Consider the following 20,260-nt stretch of genomic DNA (forward strand, 5'->3'; position numbering starts at 1 on the left):
CACTGGTGTGAATCTCAGAATAATAATGATGATAGTGTAACCTTGTGGCAGTACAGCTTACAGAAATGTGTGGACAGTCTTGGTTTTAGTTTGTCCACATGAGACTTAATTGCTAGCATAGTAGTATGTCTTAGAGAATTTGAGGAATGTAATGTGATGTGGTGGTACTTTAAGACATAGTTGAGGAAAGGGGGAAATTTGCTCATTATGGATCCCATTGTACTGTTTTAATGACAATTTGAGCATTTCTTAGGTCTAAATCCAATGAAAGTCATAGGTGCAAATTGTAATTCAGAACAGTTGGGATCTGTGGAAGCAAAAAATGTGAGAATTTTTGTAATTTTTCTTGTAAGTACATAAGCTCATGTCTGAGATAACAGCTTTTGTGTAATTAATCATTTATAAACAGCAAAGACTTACGTAAAATTGCTTTTTGTAGGAGAGTTCCAACTCTCCTCCTTGACAGCTTTGAAACAAATTCTCTTTCAAAATTACTTTTTCCATCATCATGTGTCTGCTGTTCTGGACGTTGCTGCTCTGAGGTGGAATTTTAACTGAAGTTAAAAAGCCAGATGGATCTGTTCTTGCAGGATTATGTCTTGAGATTTTTTTTTTAACAATATAATGCTAGAATTCTTGCAGGGTTTGATGTGTAAAGACGACAGACTGTACACTGAATTGTGCTGTTCAACTTTGTTATGTGTGTCCAACCCAGCGTTCCTTTTTATTTGGAATTCATTACTGCTGTGTAGATTTTAGCACTGTCTTTTCTAATGTGTTCATGGATAGAAGTTAGTTTTTGTCTGTTTTTAGATGTTTAGGGTTCATGTTAAATATCTCCTTTGCCAAAATACGGCTTGAAACATGAACTTCCAGGAAAATGGCCAAACAAACCCTAAAGAAAAAACCAAACCCAGCAACAACAAAACCCTGCCCTCAAACACTGAATATTTGGAGTTCTCGAGTCATTGTATGAATCCAGAAGCTAGAACTTCAAGAATAACTGCACGTACTACATCATACAGCTGTAACAGTTGACAACACACTCATTTTGGTTTCCTCTCCTTTAGTTTGCCTGCAATCCTGCTTGTATTAGAGTAGATATTGTTTAAACAGTTAAGTTTAATACAGATGTATGCCAGCCTGTGCTGCATAGTTTGACAGGCAGTATTTCCTGTAGCATCTCAGGTTGTTCTTGTTATTGCCAGCAGCACTGCTAGATCGGGCACCTAAAGCTATTGCTGCTGTTGGGTCAGGTAGGTTGTAGGCTTTCATAGCTGTGGACAGTAAGTTAACCCATTTGTCTAAAATTAAAATGTTAACTGTAATTATCACTGCTTGCTTTTTTGTCTCAATAGTGGATGTTGCTTTATTAGTTGTTTTATGTGATGCTTCATTCTTGACACACCAGGGTGAATTAAACAAATCTTCGTTGTGAAATTATTCCTCTTCACAGTATTAGCTCATAGCTATTTGCACACTATAAATCATATCCTTGCACTCATTTTCTTCCTTTTCTTCTTTCTTCTACACTGAGTCACTGGCATTTGCGTTCATGAATCCTCTGTGACCTACTTCTATTTGTGAACAATTAGTACATTACTTTGGTAGTAAAATACTCCTTTCCTGATATGGATAGGGCAAAGTATATGCAAAATTTGTTTTTATAAATTGCTTGTATACTCTGATGTGTTTAAGATGGAGTTAGTCTTTTCTCTATATTCTTGTGGGTTAGTGTATCATTGTATAGATTTAAGTCTTGTATAGAAAAGTATACTAGGGATAAAAGTCAATTTTAAATTGTCATTTTGCCTTGTTTCTGTGTTTTTGGATTTTCATGAGAAAATAGGGTGTTACTGGCTACTGAAGGGAATCAGGAGAGCTATAAATGAAAAATTAAGCTTACTTGGTCCTGAAAATTCCAAGTTTCTGTAAAACATTACTCACAGAAAGAAGTCTTAATAAAGACAAAGTATGGATGGATTTTGTGGACCAGATTAATTCCTGGAGGTAAATTTCGTTTCATTAGAGCTCTACTTGAAGACTTGTAGTGTTGAATGCCTACTGTTGTTTTTTGCTAGGAAAATGCTACTCATTTTCCAGTTTCACTCAGCAGATTTTCTTTAGATGTAACCATGTGGATAAATTTAAGGTCAGATTGTGTTATAGTTGTGCTGGGTCACCGGTTGTGGGAAAGAGCTTGAAGTATACCATTGCAGAGAAGAATTCCCCTCTTCCTGCATCATGTGTCATCTCTTCTCAGAGCCTGTATGAGAGACTGCAACCCTGTGCTATTGTGTTTTGATCTCCAGAAAACCTGTGTTAGATAGGCTTAAGAGATTTTAAAGTTATACAGTATTTCTGGTTGAGAGTTTTGGACACTTGGATCATTAAAGTGACATACAGCATGTCAGGGGGAAGGGAACATTTGGTGGCATAACATGAATGCTTTATCAGTACTTATATGGGACGGCCTAGATAATTTGTTTCTGACCTCACTGTTTGAGTAATCCAGTCACTTGAAATGTACACCACTGAAACTTTTTTTAATACTGCAGCATACTATTTTTAATAGTATAAATGCGCATGTATATGTAAGTGCCAGGTCTGTGGCAGCAAACTGAAACACATAAATCATTTGATCTTTCCTGGCTTCTGTGGTGCTTGATGATTAATCATCCCCCCCCACCCCCCACCCCCCCCCCAAAAAAAAAAAAAGAAAAAAAAAAGAGAATGAATGGATGTCAGAAGCCTTGTGTTGTCATCCCTGCTGATGACTCTGCCTGGATATGTTTGAATTGCTTCATGGGAGATTATTCAGACGTTCCCAATTACCTCACCATGACTTTGCAGCAAAGCGGGGTGATCTGCATGTATAATAGATTGCTTTCCTCAGTAGGTGTACTGGCATGTAGAGCTGAAGTTTGCTTCCAGACCTACACACTGGGTTTTAAACAGGGGTAATGGTTTGAGTTATAGCTAGTCAGTTAATTTTGCTGACATAGCTTTGTTAGTACACAATTACAGTTGAAGAAGAGAGTTTGTATTCTCATGGTTCATCTTTATTTCCATCTGGGAGAATCTGAAGCAGTAAAAGACTTCTACTCTACAATGTAACTACATCTGTAGAAGGGAGAATATGCATGTATAATTGTACCAGTATAGATGCACAGCTAACTCTTGAGTGTAGATACTGTATATCTAATAAAAAATTGTGGTGGCAAGAAGTGATTGATGTAGTTTCTGTAGTTTTGTAAATGGTATCAGCTATGTGCCAGCACAGATTTCTCTTTTTTTCTGTTAATTTTTTTGTGAAGCTTTGTTAAATAAAAAATAATAATCAACAGTTATGCCAGTTATGTAAGCTCAGTTTTCATCTGGAAAAAGGAAGACCAGACATACAGGTTTTTTTATATTGGTCATTTGTTGTTTTGCTATTAAAGGGATGTAGCTGTGTTTGGGAACTCCAAGGGGAAAAAAGAATCTGATTTGTTACAGCCCCATATGACTGATGGGGAATGCCACCTTGCTGGCTGCACGTATGTGTCCAGTGATGTCTTAATGTTGTGGTCATAGAGTGTTTGGTTGCTTACGTTTCAGCATGACTTTGCAGATGGCCAGTTCCTACTGAACAAACAGCCTCTTCATGAAAGCTGCCATAGCTGACATTAATTGACACCCTCTTCGGCAGGCTCAACAGACACCAACAGCTGAATGGGCATAATGAAAGGATTTCCTCCGTGTGCCCTCCCTTCAGCCCCCTCCCCCCAGGAAAATAATGCTTCTAGATGTTTAATTATGATTTAATTAAAAAACTTTTGGTCAGCTGACAGTGGAAGGGAAGGAGAATGTGGGTCTCAGTAAAGAGAAGGGGGTCTTTTGTTTGCAAACTAAATTTCTGGACTGCAGTCAATGTGTGCACATTCAAATGTGGGGCACTGATTGTGCTGCCAGAGGTCTTATGGGAACAGACGTAGTTTTCAGGTTGAATGCCTCGTGCTTAATTGTTCATATGCAGGCTCCTAACCAGTAAAGGGCATAGTTTTCAAACACCCATATTTTGTACTAAACAGTGATTTATTTTTTTAAGTGTTTTCTTCATTTCCTTAATTCCAGTGTATTAACTGCTTAAGCACTACTGACTACTTATGTCCAAGCAAAAGACAGTACAGAATACTAATTTCAAAATGTTTATTACTTGTATGAAAGGTGTGCTACTTTAGTTGTATAATATTGCCTCTTGCCTCTTTTAAAAGTTCAGAAATAAAAGGGAACAGGACCATTTCCCTGTTATTTGCATTAATTCCTTTAAAGAAAGGGTTAAAATTTATCTCATATTGCATAGTTTAAAATTAGGCACTTATTGCAAATTTTTGGCAACTCTTACATGTATATGAGGAAAGGAGAGAGAGAAACCACTGTAGTTAATGCCAAAGTGCTGCAGAAGGGATGAAGCTCATTTCCCTTGTGTGTCAAATGCTCAGTAGGCATCCGTGCTTCATCGTTGCAGTGCTTTGCAGTCTGTGGAAGTGTATCTTCACTTCTGGTTCTCAAGAGCTTAAATAATGGCAGGGCTCAGGACCTTCTACTCTTACTGGGAGAGTGTGTCTGCTGGAGACTTGACATCTTTGAGTTCTCCCCACCCCAGCTGCAACAAAAGGAATTCTGTTTTTGTTGCTGTTCCAGAAATCCCTTTCAGAAACTTTCTGCTGAATTATGTTGCTTAGGGTGGTTGCTATTGCAGCTATACTATTTCACCATCATTCCAGCTGTTTTTAAAGATCGGTGTGGTCCCAGCATTTGGGCAGGAGTACGTGGGAGGGGGAGGCTTGAAGATGCGCCTTCACTAGGAAGCACTCAGTGTCCCTGTTTCTGTTTCAAAACTGTGTGAAGCATTTGCTTCTGAAGTGGTGACAGGCCTTATGTATTTAGGTGGGATTAACAGTGATTTTGGTCAATACAGGTGAACCTGCTTATGCCTGTGCACGTGTAGGCTGTCATCTCTCTGATAACTATGTGTTTCTCTTGAAGATGTGAAGTTTATAGAAAAAGGAGTTTTGGTGCAAGAGACATAAAGGTTTGCTGGGTTGGTATTCATGAACCTTCTTATTCCACAAGAGATTTTTCAGGTGATGGAGGTTTCAGTCACAAAATAAACATTGATACAAAAAAGTGTCTTTTAGCTTTAGGATCCTGCCCAAGTAGGAATAAAAAATTCAGACTTTTGTTCCTGGTAGGTTTGGTCTGGAAATCTAGTTTTTCTTCAGTCAGGTGCATTGTTCTGGCATTGTCTTACCCATTCACCCCTTGAATCTTTGGTAGTATTTGCTAAAGATTTAAAGACAACACATTTCATCACCATGGGTTCCCTTACAGTTTTGAGAGATTGAGAGCTACCAAATTTAGCAAGGGAGGAAAGGGGCAGTCCAGTCTGGTCTCACTACTCTTTCGAGTAAAAATGAATTGTTAGTATTTAATTGCAGGAGAAAGGAGTCAGGTATAAATAGAAATTATTTTAGGGGTTAAACCAGAAGAGAACTATTGGGTTTGAAAGTGAAACCATGTAAAATCTCTCTACTTTAGGCAGCTCCCAATTTCCTACTCTTGAATTTTAGGATATGATTAATTTAGTTGTACTACTTCATGATTATTTTGGGGGAGGGTTAAGGAAAAAAAAAAAGCTCAAAACTCCTAAAAAATTATGAAATAATGCAGGGAAAAATATTTCTAGGAGCTTGTCTTTTAGTGGCCGTTCTCATGGGGAGAATCTTTGGACTGCAGAGCATAGAGTGTTTCATGTGATAAAGGGTACTGTGCAGACTTTTGTTTTAAGAACCCTCTGATTCTTTTTATGTGAAAGTAGCCTTGGCAACATAAATATTTTGATGAGTACAGACAAATTGAGGAGGTTGAAAGGAAGATGAAGCACAACTTCTGTAGCAAGAAGCAGAGCAGACTTAATTCTTTCCTTCCCCCAACTGGAAATGGAGTGGTTGTTTCTGAGGTGTCTCCTAGACATCTACTGAGGTACCAGGCAGACTTTAACCCTTTGAGACTATATCAAGTATTTATATCATGCACACTTTCGGCCAAGAGAAGCACTCCGTAAAGCTACTCTCTGTGCTATTTGGGGAATGCTTTCAATGTTATGAGGAGGTCTGTCTGGCTTATCATCATGGCCCACTAATTCCATGATATATGATGAGTTACAAACAGTGGTGCTCAGAGCTGTGGGTGTTGGGAACAGCCACCAGCAGGCAAGAAGCAAAGAAAGCTAAGAGGTCATAGGTCTAAGTGGAAAACAGAATGAGAAAGCTGGGGAGAAGGTAGACAGGATTTCACTGTGGTAGGTATCTGGATAAACAGGTCTTCCATCTCTAGTTTGGAGACACTCCCATGTTTTATCTTAATTTTGAACTGTGGTGCCCTCCGTTTCAACCAGAGTTACAGAAAGCTCAGGATATGTGCTTGGCTCCCTTGCAGTACTGAAATGGCCTGGTTAGTCCTCGAGTCTGGATGGATGTTGTTCAAAGGAAATATGGCTGGAACAGGACCTGTCTGTTTATTGGTTTTGTTCAGGTTTTTTTGAAGGGCTGGACTGGGTCAAAATTGCCAGTAGGTGGGCTGCTCTGTTCTGTGGAAGTGTGGAAAAGGCTCTTGCTCTATACCTTAACTTCATTTGGGGGTGGAAGGGTGAGGAGTATATTCCCCAGCTACCTCCTCGCCCGAGTCTGACTTCTTCGTGTTGTGAGCAGCAGCAGTCACGGGGCACCAGCCTAGCTCCCAAACTGGGGACAGAGCCAGAGGCAAGCACCGCCTGTGAGGGTGTCTATGCTACAGCCTGGCAGACAGGACTCCAGCCTGAGGTGGAGTGGAGGCTCTAGAGGGAGGAGCAGCAGAGAATTGTATCCAGCAGCCCCAACTCGCCTCTCTCTGCTCCCCACACTCCCCCAGTTTCTCCCAAGCTGTTAACAACGAGCAAGGGGGCAGAGCGAGAAACATCCTGCCCCCAGCCTGACCACCACAACATGGTAAGAAATGTCTGGCTGCATTGTCTTATCCCAAGGGATGCACCAAAAGTGTGTAGTCTCAAGTCAATCTGGAGTGATCTGGGTTAACGTGAAACTGCTGGGGGTGGCCAAGAGCACAGTGAGACCTGTGTTTTAAACCACCTGTCTGTGCTGCAGCCTTGATAGGCATGTGCTCCAGTAGATAGGGTATTTCCTGTCTAATGCAAACGGTTTCTGGAGGGTTATCTACTATCCAAGTCAAGGCACTACTTCATTTCATTAACATCTCCAAACTATTGATGCTTTGATGTTCACAGGTGTGATGTATGCAGATTTTTTTTTAAGGCAGCACTTGTTAAATATTATAAACCCATCACTGTGGTTCCTGATTATTACTGGTTTTTTTCCAGTGAGTGTTTCTGCCCTTTTTTTTTTTTTATCTCCTGAATTTTGTAGGATAAAGATAATCATACTAGTGATGATTTAGGCCAGCCCTGTGTGTGTTTTCCTCTACTTCTGGTACTAGCTTCCTATTTACCTTTCTATTTTGAAAGCGTAATACTGGTGCATCAAGGAATTTAGTTAAATATCTCAGTATTATAGCAAATGTGCTCTTCACCTCATAACGGTTTATGTCCCTTCCCAGAACACAAATAAGATTTAAAAAGAAATTCAAGAAGCAGTGGGATTTAAATGATCCCATTGGCGTGTTCTCAATAGGTTGTATGATATGAAGACGCAAAAGCTGCATTTTGTGGATAATGAAGCAGAATTGCGCAGTGGGCTGGTTTATGATCCTGTGCGTTCTTTTTGTCTGCTCTCTGCTGCCCGCCAGCTTTGTGTGCGTTACAGACTTTATCTTGTATGCAGCTATTTTGTGAATTTTATACAACTATGGAGTTAGTAGTTAGCTTAATAATCCTTTTTATGTTACATAATTAAATATTTATAACAAGTTAAAACTGAATTCATTTTTTTAGGAAGGAACAGCACAGATAGAAATACACCATTTTAGTTCTGCAGAAGAAATTCAGATATCTTGAAACTGCTGATTTTCTCCTGTGTGAGAAGAAGAAAAATGATGGATTAAAATTGCTTAGAGTAAAAGTGAGAGCAGTCACTGGAGTTAAATACACCGAACACATAGCTAACTAGCAAGTACAGTTGAGAAGGCGAAATGAAGGATCTGTTCATTTGTTTTGTAGTACGCTAGAGGGGTAGAGATTGAGAGGCCTTCTGCAGAATAAAGAAGTCTGTGACAGTCTTTCTTGGTCCGAACAGCACAGATTTAGCATATATTTTTGCATTTCTCTCATTTTTCTTGGCAGATATTTTTCCAATGATGCTGTCTTGCATGCATTTGAGCCCTTCAGGCAGTCCATGCAGAAGGTGATCATGCAACCGGTTGGCTGCATTTTATGTTTTATTTTCCCTGCAGATTTTCTTAGAAAAAAAGAAGGAAAAGACTGAGGTCTCTTTTTTTGTATGGTTGAGGAATGATGAAGTTCTGGTGGCCTGCTGGTAGCTGGTAGTAATGTTAGGGAAAAAGGAGTTTGACACAAATGCATGAGTATCTAGAGAGGACCCTTAGCTTACTGTCCATGCATACTTGGCCAGTAGCCAAACTGAAATGCTCACTGTAATGTTGGAAAGATTCAGGACAAACTCTGCCAAACTAGGGCTGCCAGCAGCTCTGTACTTCATCTTGGTGTGTCGTTTATTATGTTTTGACAGCACTCTCACTTCTTCAGACTAAAACTGGTCTCATTTAAGTTGACTAAACTTTAAATACAGAAGAGTAAAACCTGAACCCATACATTACAACAGTTAAGACTTAAGAGCTTTTATTTTCCCAGGCCATTAAAGACTGATATGGAATAATTCCTCAAGAGAGTGAATAAATAGAATGTTTGTCTGTATGTGTAACGTCTTAAATCTAGGATTATATACATATGTTTATAAAAAGACATATATACATTTTATACATGTAAATATGTATATGCTTATATACATATCTATATGCATGCAGCAAATTTGGAAAGTATATATGCAGACATACAGCCTAGTAAAAATATATCAGAAAATAATGCTAGGTGATACTAAATGGATATGAGTGTGGAACATTGAAAGCCATTAAAAGAACAAAAAGAAAATTCTGGGTGTTACTGATAGTTACTTGCATTCAGATGGTTTGCATATTTCTCTCAATGATTGTAGCACCTCGAGAATTTACCTACTTGAGTCTAAGAAATAATCTCTGCAAAATTGTAAACCTTTGCTTCTTTACTCTTCAGTCTCCCTTAGCTATAGGGTAGTACAGGGCAGCAGAAAATATAATCATAGAATGGTTTTGGTTGGGACCCGAAAGATCATCTAGTTCCAATCCCCCCCTGCCATGGACAGGAATACCTTCCACTGGACCAGGTTGCGCAAAGCCCCATCCAACCTGACCTTGAACACTTCCAGGGATGGGGCACCCACAACCTCTCTGGGCAACCTGTTCCAGTGCCTCACCACCCTCACAGTGAAGACCCGCTTCCTTACATGTAGTCTAAATCTACCCTCCTTCAGTTTAAAGCCATTGCTCCTTGTCCTATTACTACTTGCCCTTGTAAAAAGTCCCCCTCTGGCTTTCCTGTAGGCTCCCTTTAGGTTTCCCCAGAGCCTTCTTTTTTCCAGGCTGAACAACCCCAACTTAGCCTGAATAGCACTGAATAGAGCGTGTGGATTTTGCTCATGTAACCCTAATATCACAGTATTCGGAGAAGAACATTCTTGGTTGATTCATTTTCTTTTATAAAGTGATCAAGATGTGAAACTAGCATTAACTGCAGGCTGTGTGTTACTTTGACTTTCTAGATCAGGAGATGCTTCATCAAATATAAGCTTAAAGGCTCCTTTTGACAAGGAAGCTGCTGCAGCATCAGTGTGCATCATCTCTTCATGGCAGCTCATTTTTGCATTCATTCGAGTTAATGTCCCACAGAACTTGCCTGGATTCTGGAGAGCTGGGAAATACTCACCAAACTGCTTTTTAATGCAAAAGGTTTCTTTTTCTTTAAAAACAAAATAAAACCAAAAAAACCCAAAACACAACAAGCTAAATTCCTCACTTTAAATGTTTTAATTTTTTTTAAGTCAGTGCTATTTGCCCTGTTGACTCTTCAGCGTTGCTGTTCATGAAGATAATAAGTAACTATGAAGTCACAGGTTAGCTTGCTTCATAACAAGTTAAATATAACTGAAATATAACTTAAATTTAACTTTCCTGCATAAACAAAGGGGCCACATCTCAAGTCTTGCTAGGCACAGCATGTTCCTCCTGAGGTAGTTTTCAGCTATGCAATTTTAACACTAGAGAAATTATAACCATACTTACTATCCCTAGAGCGTTTATGGGAGTGCTTGTCTTGTGTTATTAGTCTCTCTTGTGTCTACATAGTCAGGCTTTGCATTCTGGGTATGGCAATAGCTTGATTTCTCTGTACTTGTATTAGCAAATAAAACATTTTGTCTACAGCCTCTCTTAAACTAGGAGTTGTCCCTTTTTAATCTTTACCTTCAGCTAAACCACTGTGTTACACTGATAGCAAAATTAAGCAGTGTTGTGGGGTAGTGCTGTGCTCAGCATAGCCTGCGAAAGGTGGTGAACTGTCATAAGAGCTTACAGTCCAAATCCATCTTCATTACAAGTGTAAATATTAATAATTGAGGACATTGAAATGAAATCATTATAAATGATTAAAGCTAATGCCAAATTTCCCATGAAAAGCATGGCAAGTGGTAATCTCTGTCAAAATAGCCTTCTTTCCCTACCTTTTTTTGTGGGGGGTGGAGGGGAGAAATTAACCTTTACTGCCAGTAATTTGCTCACATATTAGCCCTTGTTTTGAGGAAGAAAATTCCATTTCAGTGCATACCTCTTGCAGTGTTTACCATTTCTTGATTATCAGGAAACCTGTATTTAATATTTCAGCTCTGGATGAAGTACTTCCTGTCCTAGAAGAACTGTATTTCTGCTTCAACTTTTTATTCTGTTTAGTGTTTCCAAGAGCTTGTGGAGTATAGATCTATTCTAATGGCCATACTAGTACTTTTATCTTGTGCTTTGCTGGTTTCAATCTAGCAGTTACCATCATCTCTGCCCCAACAGATTTTTGCCTAGTATGGGAAGAATTATGGCTATTTAAGGACCAAGGTAACCAAGCTTTATTCAGTTGGATTGCATCTTTCAGCAGCTGTAGTTCATCCTTGCTTTGTAATTAACGAAGTTGAGCACAAGGCACTTCTTATGCAGTGTCCTTTATTTGCTTTATCATGAGTACTTCTCTTGGGAAGCGTTGATCATCTGTAGCAGATGGAGGAGGAGAAGTGACTCAAAGGTTAGTGTGTTGGACCTGATACTGGAGCTGGGATGAAGGAGGAATTCACCAGCAGTGAGACATGGTGAGAAGTCAGGATAGGGAGGAGAGGTGTGAGTGGGCAGGAGTGTCAGTGGTGGAGAGCAGGAGGTAAGGCAGAACCTGTCTTGGGGTGATTTGGAAACTGATATAGTGTAATGCCAACTACTTCCAGATAGGTAGTCATCCAGGACTGCCACTTTTAAGTTGTGGACAACAGACTACAGTCCAGGAAGGATCTTCCTGGGGCAGAGAAGATGATGAAGGGCAAAAATTGTAAACTTTCTATTCTGTTTAAGTTTTTGTGCACCCCAAAGTTTGATTATTGTTGAACATGACTGATTCCCCCCCCCCTGTTCTCCCCTACTCTTTTTCTCCTTGGAAAAAGATGGTTTTCTTTCTCCTTCCTTTTCAGTGCTCTAAACCCAGTGTCGTATCTGCTGCCTGACTTGGTAGTCTCTTCTCTGTGCCATGCAACCTGATCACAACATGAAATCCAATGCTTAAGAGAATTGCACTTGGAGGGTATAGCGCTCTGTGGTTTACCAAGGTTTATGTTTCCCTAAGTTAAAATCCCTGTAGACTGTTCCTGCACTGCTGTAACTTTCCTGCAGACAAAGAGGCTTTCTTTCAGGGCTGCCTCTTATCAGTTGGTTTATCTTGTCAGATTTGAATGGGAGAACAGTTTATGAAGACAATAGAAGGGGAAAGTTACTTGATGTGTTCAGAGATCTAGGAAAAACTATTTTGTCTGCAGAATGGCTTTAACTTCTGGGATTCTTTTGTATATGGAAGATTGCTGTTTCAAGGCTAAATGCAGTAAAGTGATGCTTTGATACTTCCTCAGTGTGACCCTGCTTCCCATTTGTGTTATTCTAGCAGCTTAGATCATCTTTCAAGGTTCCCTGAAGATTTTTCTTTTTTCACCCACAAAAAGCCTCTTCTGTAATAGTATTATTCTGGGGAAGGAGTTGTGTTTCACAGATTATACAAGATGGATAATGTTGTTCCAGAATCTTTGTGAAACAGAACTGAAAAAACAAAGCTACAGCAAGAGTTCTAGGATAGAATTTTGTCCTTTCATGCGGTGATTTGCATCTTACCTTACTGGTAAGATAAATAGAGGAGAGTTGGTATTTTTTATTTTTTATTTCTCAATAGAACATTTCATTTGTGTGATAAAAGATAAATTCTCCATATAGCTGCAGCTGCGTCTAAGCAAATAGAGATTTTTTTGAAATGGCAGTTGGGGGAAAGTTTTCTCATTACATAAGATCTTGATACTGAAGATATTGCCATCATACTCCCCAGAAGTAATTCTTTAAAATTACACCTCAAAAATCAAGATAATTTGAATTAGATATCTTTGATAATGATTTGTGAAAAGTGTTGCACTAACTTCACCTGAAGAATGTGAAGTTTGAATTTTAATGTAACAGTGAATACAAGGTAGTCATTTATTTACTTAGGAAATTATGGCAAAAGTGCTAAAACTCTCAATTTCTACAGATAAGGGCAAATGATACTGATAAACCTGTATCTGGAATTGTCTTTGTAGCAAAATCGGTGAAGGGTGCCTAGAATTTGTTGAAAGTAATGTTTGTTTTGCTGAGAACATTTTGAGGATTAGATGCTTAAAATGTATTCCCTCCTTGTGACAGGAGATGTGGTGATCCTTTATATCCTGAACTTTAGCCATGCAAAGCTGCTTTAAAGTCCCGTAATGGGGTCTCTTAACCCCAGCCTGCACTACAGATGCTGAAGTGATATCCTCACATCATCGTGGATAGATGCAATCTGTGTGTTCTTTAACAAAGGTCTAATGAATACAAAAAGTTGCCACTGGCACCAGTTTTAGATTGGAGAATTGCAAAGGAACAGTTATTCAAGCTTTTAAAAACAAGTGTAGCAGATAAAGTGAGGCTTGTCATAGTATGATACAAGAAAAGTTACAAAAAGTACAGTCATATTGCATGAAGCCAAAAGGAAGAATTTGGACCATTCTTAGATAAGAGAAGAATTGAATATGACTTTTCAGGTGGACAAAATTTAAAGGTCAGGGAAACAATATGACTTCAAAATTGTTGTCTAATGAAGTATGGAATATTTACTCAAGTTCCATCATTTAAAAAGTAGATTAAGTTCTGAGTATGTTAAAAATACTTGTAGAAAGCTGACCTTAATCTAGACAGATTCCTAAAAACACATGTATATAATTTCACATTTTAGAAGTTCTCCCTGTTTCTTCAGCTTAGAAATTGTGGTGTAGGTCTTAAATAAGTTTTGACTTTTCCAGTGCTCTAAATGTGAATCTTGCAATTATTTTGTGCTTTCTTTTCTTACATAGATCTGCAGGAATGATAAGTTTATATTCATGAGTTAACTCATTGTTTAATTGATTATAATAATTGATATGGCAATTTATTGTGCAATTCACGCAAATGAACTTTGCATTAACCCATTAAACAGTGGGGAATGGCACTCTTGCTGCTTCACAAAAGATTTCTCAAGGGGAGATTGGTCTTAGTGTTTGATTATTTTTTTTTTTGCGTATTGCAGGTATCTTCTATATTGCTTTCATACTCAGTATTTCCTCTTTCTTTTTTATTTTTCTTGTTTTCAGTATTGCTTTGGATTTCTTTTGAATCTGTTTTACTTAGCTGTTTATGCTATTAGACTCTGTCCTTTCTTTTGCATTTTGTTCAACTTATACCATATCAAGACTAATCAGTCATGCTTTCTGGCTGTTATATAGAGATCATAATGTTACAAAATTCATCTTTGGAGACATCTGCAAATAATATCTGAATCTGCTTCTGTTGGAACCTACTGTGTTAATGAAATGGTGTTATGTATGAATTTTTCCGCTTTTAGTGTTTTTGAGTTTTTCTAAACCTTTACAGGAAAAAATTCTGGTTGCAGTGCTGTAAACATTAGCATATGCGCTTAAGTTTATACACAGTTATGGTTTCTTTGACTTCAAGATACTCTTTTCCTTGTGCATGAATGTTTGCAGTGTTGGGTAATTATGTTTGAGAATATTTATTGTAGTAGAAAGAAAAACAATTTTGCCTAAAAATATTTAAAAACTGTATGATGTATTCAAAAAAATATCTCCTTTCCCAAGTTTAATAGATGCGTTAATTTACTATTTATCTCGCCTAATGATCTTGTGATATGGAAAATTAGTGGCTTTGCAGATGAAAAATGCATGAGTAAAAAAATGCATTCATCTTCTTAGGCATCATCTGTTCCATTGATAAAAGGCACAGATGTGAAATTTATCTCAATAATTAGGTTTATAATTATTGTAGCATTCTCAGATTGATAAATCATTGCTCCTTGTAGCATGTGATTTGGCGCTACAGTCCATGCAACAGAAATAGGTTTAATCACTGAATGGTGATTCTAAGCTTGAGACTGTTTTTCACATTATTCTTGTATATTTTTATGTATTATAAAAAGTATATGGCAGAGAAACGAGCTACAGTCAGGGAACAACATTTTGTAAATGACTCTACAGGGGAGTGCTGGTCTTTGCACAGAATAGCAAACGTGCAAGCTTGAAAAGTATCCATGGTGTATTTTCTTTGGAAACTGCTGTCTTTGCCATTATCCAGTATGATCTTAGACTTCCTGGACATGCCTACAAAAACAATCACTCTGATTTTTAATAGGAGACTAGGAAGTAAAGGAACAAAGTAGCAGAATCTCAAAATGTCCATATTCGGTACATACTGTATTTCTGATGCTGATGTTGTCTTTCCTCTCTTCTTGCCCACAGTTGTAGAACAAGCAACAGGAAGAGTTTGATGGGCAATGGCCAGTCTTCAGCTCTGCCTCGACCTCATTCACCACTCTCAGCTCATGCAGGTGATTTTATACTACTGCTATTATTAAATTCTTAAAATGTTTATGTGAGGAAAGGAAAACAGACACATTCTCTATGCCGCTACTCTTCTTTCCGCTGTTTGTAATATCAAAAAGTTGCATATCATTCCATCCAAATTTGTTATGTTTAGATCCATAAATCTTCTGTTATGATAAGAAGCAGTCCAGAAACACCCAACATGGATCATATAGCTATTTTTTTATTTCCCCACCTTGCATTCTGACATTCTGATGTCATTTCTTCCCCCCATCCCCTTCCCTTTCTGGGCCAAGTTCAGTGTGAAAAGGATATAAAAATAGCTTGCATACAAGGTAAAGGTAGTGGAGTTGCGGGTAGGGTATTACGTTCTATTCCTAGTGCTTTTGCTCCCTAGGATTTGTGGTGTTAGGCACATTGCTGGAAATTTATGTGCTTCACTTACACAGCAATAAATTGATGATCATTTTGTATTGCTTCTAAAGTACCTGAAGCACTTAAAGATTGAATGAAAGACCATAAATAAATATTACATTGATAATGGTTGTCTTCATTTTAAAAAGGAATATTTTTAGCATATCAAAACACGTTTCCTCAGAGTTTTATTGTCTCTTTATGTTTTTTGGGCACTGGCTGTAAACTACATGCCTAAATGAAAGCCCCACACCAATCCTTGTGTAGGCAATGACACTGAATACTTTGGAGAACTGTTCTCCAATGGATGCTAAAGGAGAAGGTGCAGAGTTCCAGTTGAATTTTTGAAGAGGATGGTGAGTTTAGTAAGGCATCTCCAGTTCTCTTGTGGAAGCAACATTATTAGAAAAAATGTGGTGGTGGTTTTCACTCTGAGCAGCAGGTTATCACAACCAGGAATCCAGACAACATGAAGATTTGTGAAGAGTTCAGGGCAGCAGAGCATTTAAAACAAGCAAACAAAGAAAAACACAGAGCAGTTTTAAAAACTGAAAAATGAAATGTTGGAATGTTTGGGATCCCTCTCTGGGTCTCCCAGATGCAGAAATTGCCATTTGGAACACAGAATCTGTGGTCATTGTAGAAAGAGGCTTTAGTTGTGCTGTGCTGACTTGATGAAAGCAATAGCAATGCTTGCTGTAAGAACTAGCATGTCTGCTGCTATGAGTGACTATACCACCCGTTTGGAAACTGGTGTCTTTTGTATTGGTTTTGTGTGGCAAGGTTTTGGTAGCGGGGGCGGGGGGGGGGGGGGGGGTGGTGCTGTTATAGAGGTGGCTTCTGTAAGGAGCTGCTGGAAGCTTCCCCTGTGTTCGAGAGCCCGTACCAGCCGGCTCCAGGATGGACCCGCTGCCGGCTCCAGGATGGACCCGCTGCCGGCTCCAGGATGGACCCGCTGCCGGCTCCAGGATGGACCCGCTGCCGGCTCCAGGATGGACCCGCTGCCGGCTCCAGGATGGACCCGCTGCCGGCTCCAGGATGGACCCGCTGCCGGCTCCAGGATGGACCCGCTGCCGGCTCCAGGATGGACCCGCTGCCGGCTCCAGGATGGACCCGCTGCCGGCTCCAGGATGGACCCGCTGCCGGCTCCAGGATGGACCCGCTGCCGGCTCCAGGATGGACCCGCTGCCGGCTCCAGGATGGACCCGCTGCCGGCTCCAGGATGGACCCGCTGCCGGCTCCAGGATGGACCCGCTGCCGGCTCCAGGATGGACCCGCTGCCGGCTCCAGGATGGACCCGCTGCCGGCTCCAGGATGGACCCGCTGCCGGCTCCAGGATGGACCCGCTGCCGGCTCCAGGATGGACCCGCTGCCGGCTCCAGGATGGACCCGCTGCCGGCTCCAGGATGGACCCGCTGCCGGCTCCAGGATGGACCCGCTGCCGGCTCCAGGATGGACCCGCTGCCGGCTCCAGGATGGACCCGCTGCCGGCTCCAGGATGGACCCGCTGCCGGCTCCAGGATGGACCCGCTGCCGGCTCCAGGATGGACCCGCTGCCGGCTCCAGGATGGACCCGCTGCCGGCTCCAGGATGGACCCGCTGCCGGCTCCAGGATGGACCCGCTGCCGGCTCCAGGATGGACCCGCTGCCGGCTCCAGGATGGACCCGCTGCCGGCTCCAGGATGGACCCGCTGCCGGCTCCAGGATGGACCCGCTGCCGGCTCCAGGATGGACCCGCTGCCGGCTCCAGGATGGACCCGCTGCCGGCTCCAGGATGGACCCGCTGCCGGCTCCAGGATGGACCCGCTGCCGGCTCCAGGATGGACCCGCTGCCGGCTCCAGGATGGACCCGCTGCCGGCTCCAGGATGGACCCGCTGCCGGCTCCAGGATGGACCCGCTGCCGGCTCCAGGATGGACCCGCTGCCGGCTCCAGGATGGACCCGCTGCCGGCTCCAGGATGGACCCGCTGCCGGCTCCAGGATGGACCCGCTGCCGGCTCCAGGATGGACCCGCTGCCGGCTCCAGGATGGACCCGCTGCCGGCTCCAGGATGGACCCGCTGCCGGCTCCAGGATGGACCCGCTGCCGGCTCCAGGATGGACCCGCTGCCGGCTCCAGGATGGACCCGCTGCCGGCTCCAGGATGGACCCGCTGCCGGCTCCAGGATGGACCCGCTGCCGGCTCCAGGATGGACCCGCTGCCGGCTCCAGGATGGACCCGCTGCCGACCAATAGTGGTAATGCCTCTGTGATAACGTTTTTAAGAAAGGAAAAAAAAAATTGGGACAGACGGAAACGGCAGCCAGCGAGAGGAGCGAGAACATGTAAGACAAACAAGCCTGTGGACACCAAGGTCAGTGAAGAAGGAGGGGGAGGAGATGCTCCAGGTGCCGGAGCAGAGATTCCCCTGCAGCCCGTGGTGAAGACCACGGTGAGGCAGGCTGTCCCCCTGCAGTCCATGGAGGTCCATGGTGGAGCAGATATCCACCTGCAGCCCATGGAGGACCCCGCACCGGAGCAGGTGGTTTCCCGAAGGAGGCTGTGACCCCGTGGGAACCCCGCGCTGGAGCAGGCTCCTGGCAGGACCTGCGGATCTGTGGAGAGAGGAGCCCATGGAGCAGGTTTTTCTGGCAGGACTTGTGACCCCGTGGGGGACCCACGCTGGAGCAGTGTGCCTCTGAATGACTGTGCACCGTGGAAAGGACCCATGCTGGAGCAGTTGATGAAGAACTGCAGCCCATGGGAAGGAACCATGTTGGAGAAGTTCATGGAGGACTGTCTCCCATGGGTGGGACCCCACGCTGGAGCAGGGAAAGAGTGTGATGAGTCCTCCCCCTGAGGAGGCTGAAGTGGCAGAAAATAACGTGTGATGACCGTAAACTCCATCCCTGTCCTCCTGTGCCGCTGGGGGGGGTTGGTAGAGAAATCCAGGAGTGAAGTTGTGCCTGGGAAGAAGGGAGGGGTCGAGGGAAGGTGTTTTGAGATTTGGTTTTATTTCTCATTACCCTACTGTGGTTGATTTGTAATAAATTGAGTTAATTTTCCCCAAGCTGAGTCTGTTTTGCCCGTGACAGTAATTGGTGAGTGATCTCTCCTGTCCTTATCTCAACCCGTAAGCTCTTTATTATATTTTTCTCTCCCCTGCCCAGCTGAGGAGGGGGGAGTGATAGAACAGCTTTGGTGGGCACTTGGCATCCAGCCGGGGTCAACCCATCACAGTCTTAGACCAAAAATGCCTGACAGGCTTCATGAGTATGGAGTGACCAGCACACATTACGTGGGACCTGAATATAGGTTGTGTATTTGATAAATGCTGAAGAGTTCCTGTCTGGCAGTGGGCTCCTGCTTTCAGCAAGTTGCTTCATCTTTTTTGAATCGATTTCTCAAACCATAAAAGGGGAGTAATATTGCTGATGTCACAGCTGTTGACAAGTGGCTCTGAAGGTAGAAAACTAATACTATAAGGATTAAGACAGGTTAAGTGTAAGCCGTTCTTTTACTTAAACAGTATGTACTGTGTATTCAAAAACCTATTGTGGAAATTTGGCAACTTCTCCAGTTACCTAGGATACAGTACGTTCTCTTAACGCTGATACATTCTCCCAAGGTACGTGTGCCAAACACTTTAGCAGCTCTAGGAAATATCATATATGTGATGAAAATTTGCATGTGGATGGCCAGCTCTGTTATTAGCTTGCCTTTATGTATAGTTAAGTACAGTAAATATTTGCACAATCGTTGGCTTTTAGCTCAGCTGGCTAGTGTGCCTAGACTAGTTACCTGAACGGGCAAGTTGAAGTTAAAGTGTGCTCAGAGTCACCCTTGACAGGTTTTCTGCTTTGTGTAGTGATCAATAAGATACTGCCTGGAATTGAATTGATAAGCAAAAAAATATTTTTTTTAAACTTGTGCTTTGAATCACTGTGAATGCCATCCTAATTCATGCAAATAGAGATGCAAATTTTGGGGTTAAAAGCACAGCAAAGCCACATAAGTTACAAATTTTCATCTACATATACAGAAGGGGTTCAGTGTGTCAAGTCTTTAATGTACGTAAATTCTTGGTAACCTTGGTCTTAAGAGACATTGTGGATTTTTAGTGATGCTTACATTTTTGTGTTGCCAGAGCCACCAGGTCTTACCTGCACTGGCATCTGCACACTCAACTCACCTCCCTGCTCTCTGTGGTGGCCTGTGCTGGAGGCCTGGTTTCTTGCGAAGTGCAGCAGCGGGATGTTACAAGAGACAGTCTGAGTGGTGTACGGCCTGCTGGGTTTATTCTTCTTGGCAGTCCTTGGCTGGGAGGGTTTGCTCCAAGTCAGAGGCCTCCTTGACTCCATTGAGAAAACCTGATATAATCTCCTGTCCAGCTAGATGATTTTAGGGTCTTTTTGACTATGCCTGGAAAGTAGCTGGGAATGGTAAGATTCTACTAGAAAAGTTCTCTGTATCATGTTTATTTTGCAGCCTGTACCAGACCTTCTGCCAGGAGCATGTACTACAATTTCCAAGTCTCAGAAGGACTGGAGATGACCCTCTTTAACACCTTCACATCTTTCTTATTAGTGT

The 20,260-nt window shown here is 41.9% G+C and overlaps 1 protein-coding gene across 3 annotated transcripts in view; it reads left to right on the top strand.

Annotated features, from left to right (window-relative positions):
• MAST4 (microtubule associated serine/threonine kinase family member 4) overlaps window positions 1–20,260 on the top strand; it is a 310,167-nt gene that overhangs the window by 213,106 nt on the left and 76,801 nt on the right. For all 3 annotated transcript variants that reach the window (XM_075021547.1, XM_075021549.1, XM_075021548.1), the window contains one exon: window positions 15,195–15,283. In XM_075021547.1, the coding sequence (XP_074877648.1) occupies window positions 15,195–15,283 (89 nt within the window). The remainder of the gene's footprint in view (window positions 1–15,194; window positions 15,284–20,260) is intronic.

Source organism: Buteo buteo, chromosome Z, assembly GCF_964188355.1.
Source record: "Buteo buteo chromosome Z, bButBut1.hap1.1, whole genome shotgun sequence".
Lineage (NCBI taxonomy): Eukaryota > Metazoa > Chordata > Aves > Accipitriformes > Accipitridae > Buteo > Buteo buteo.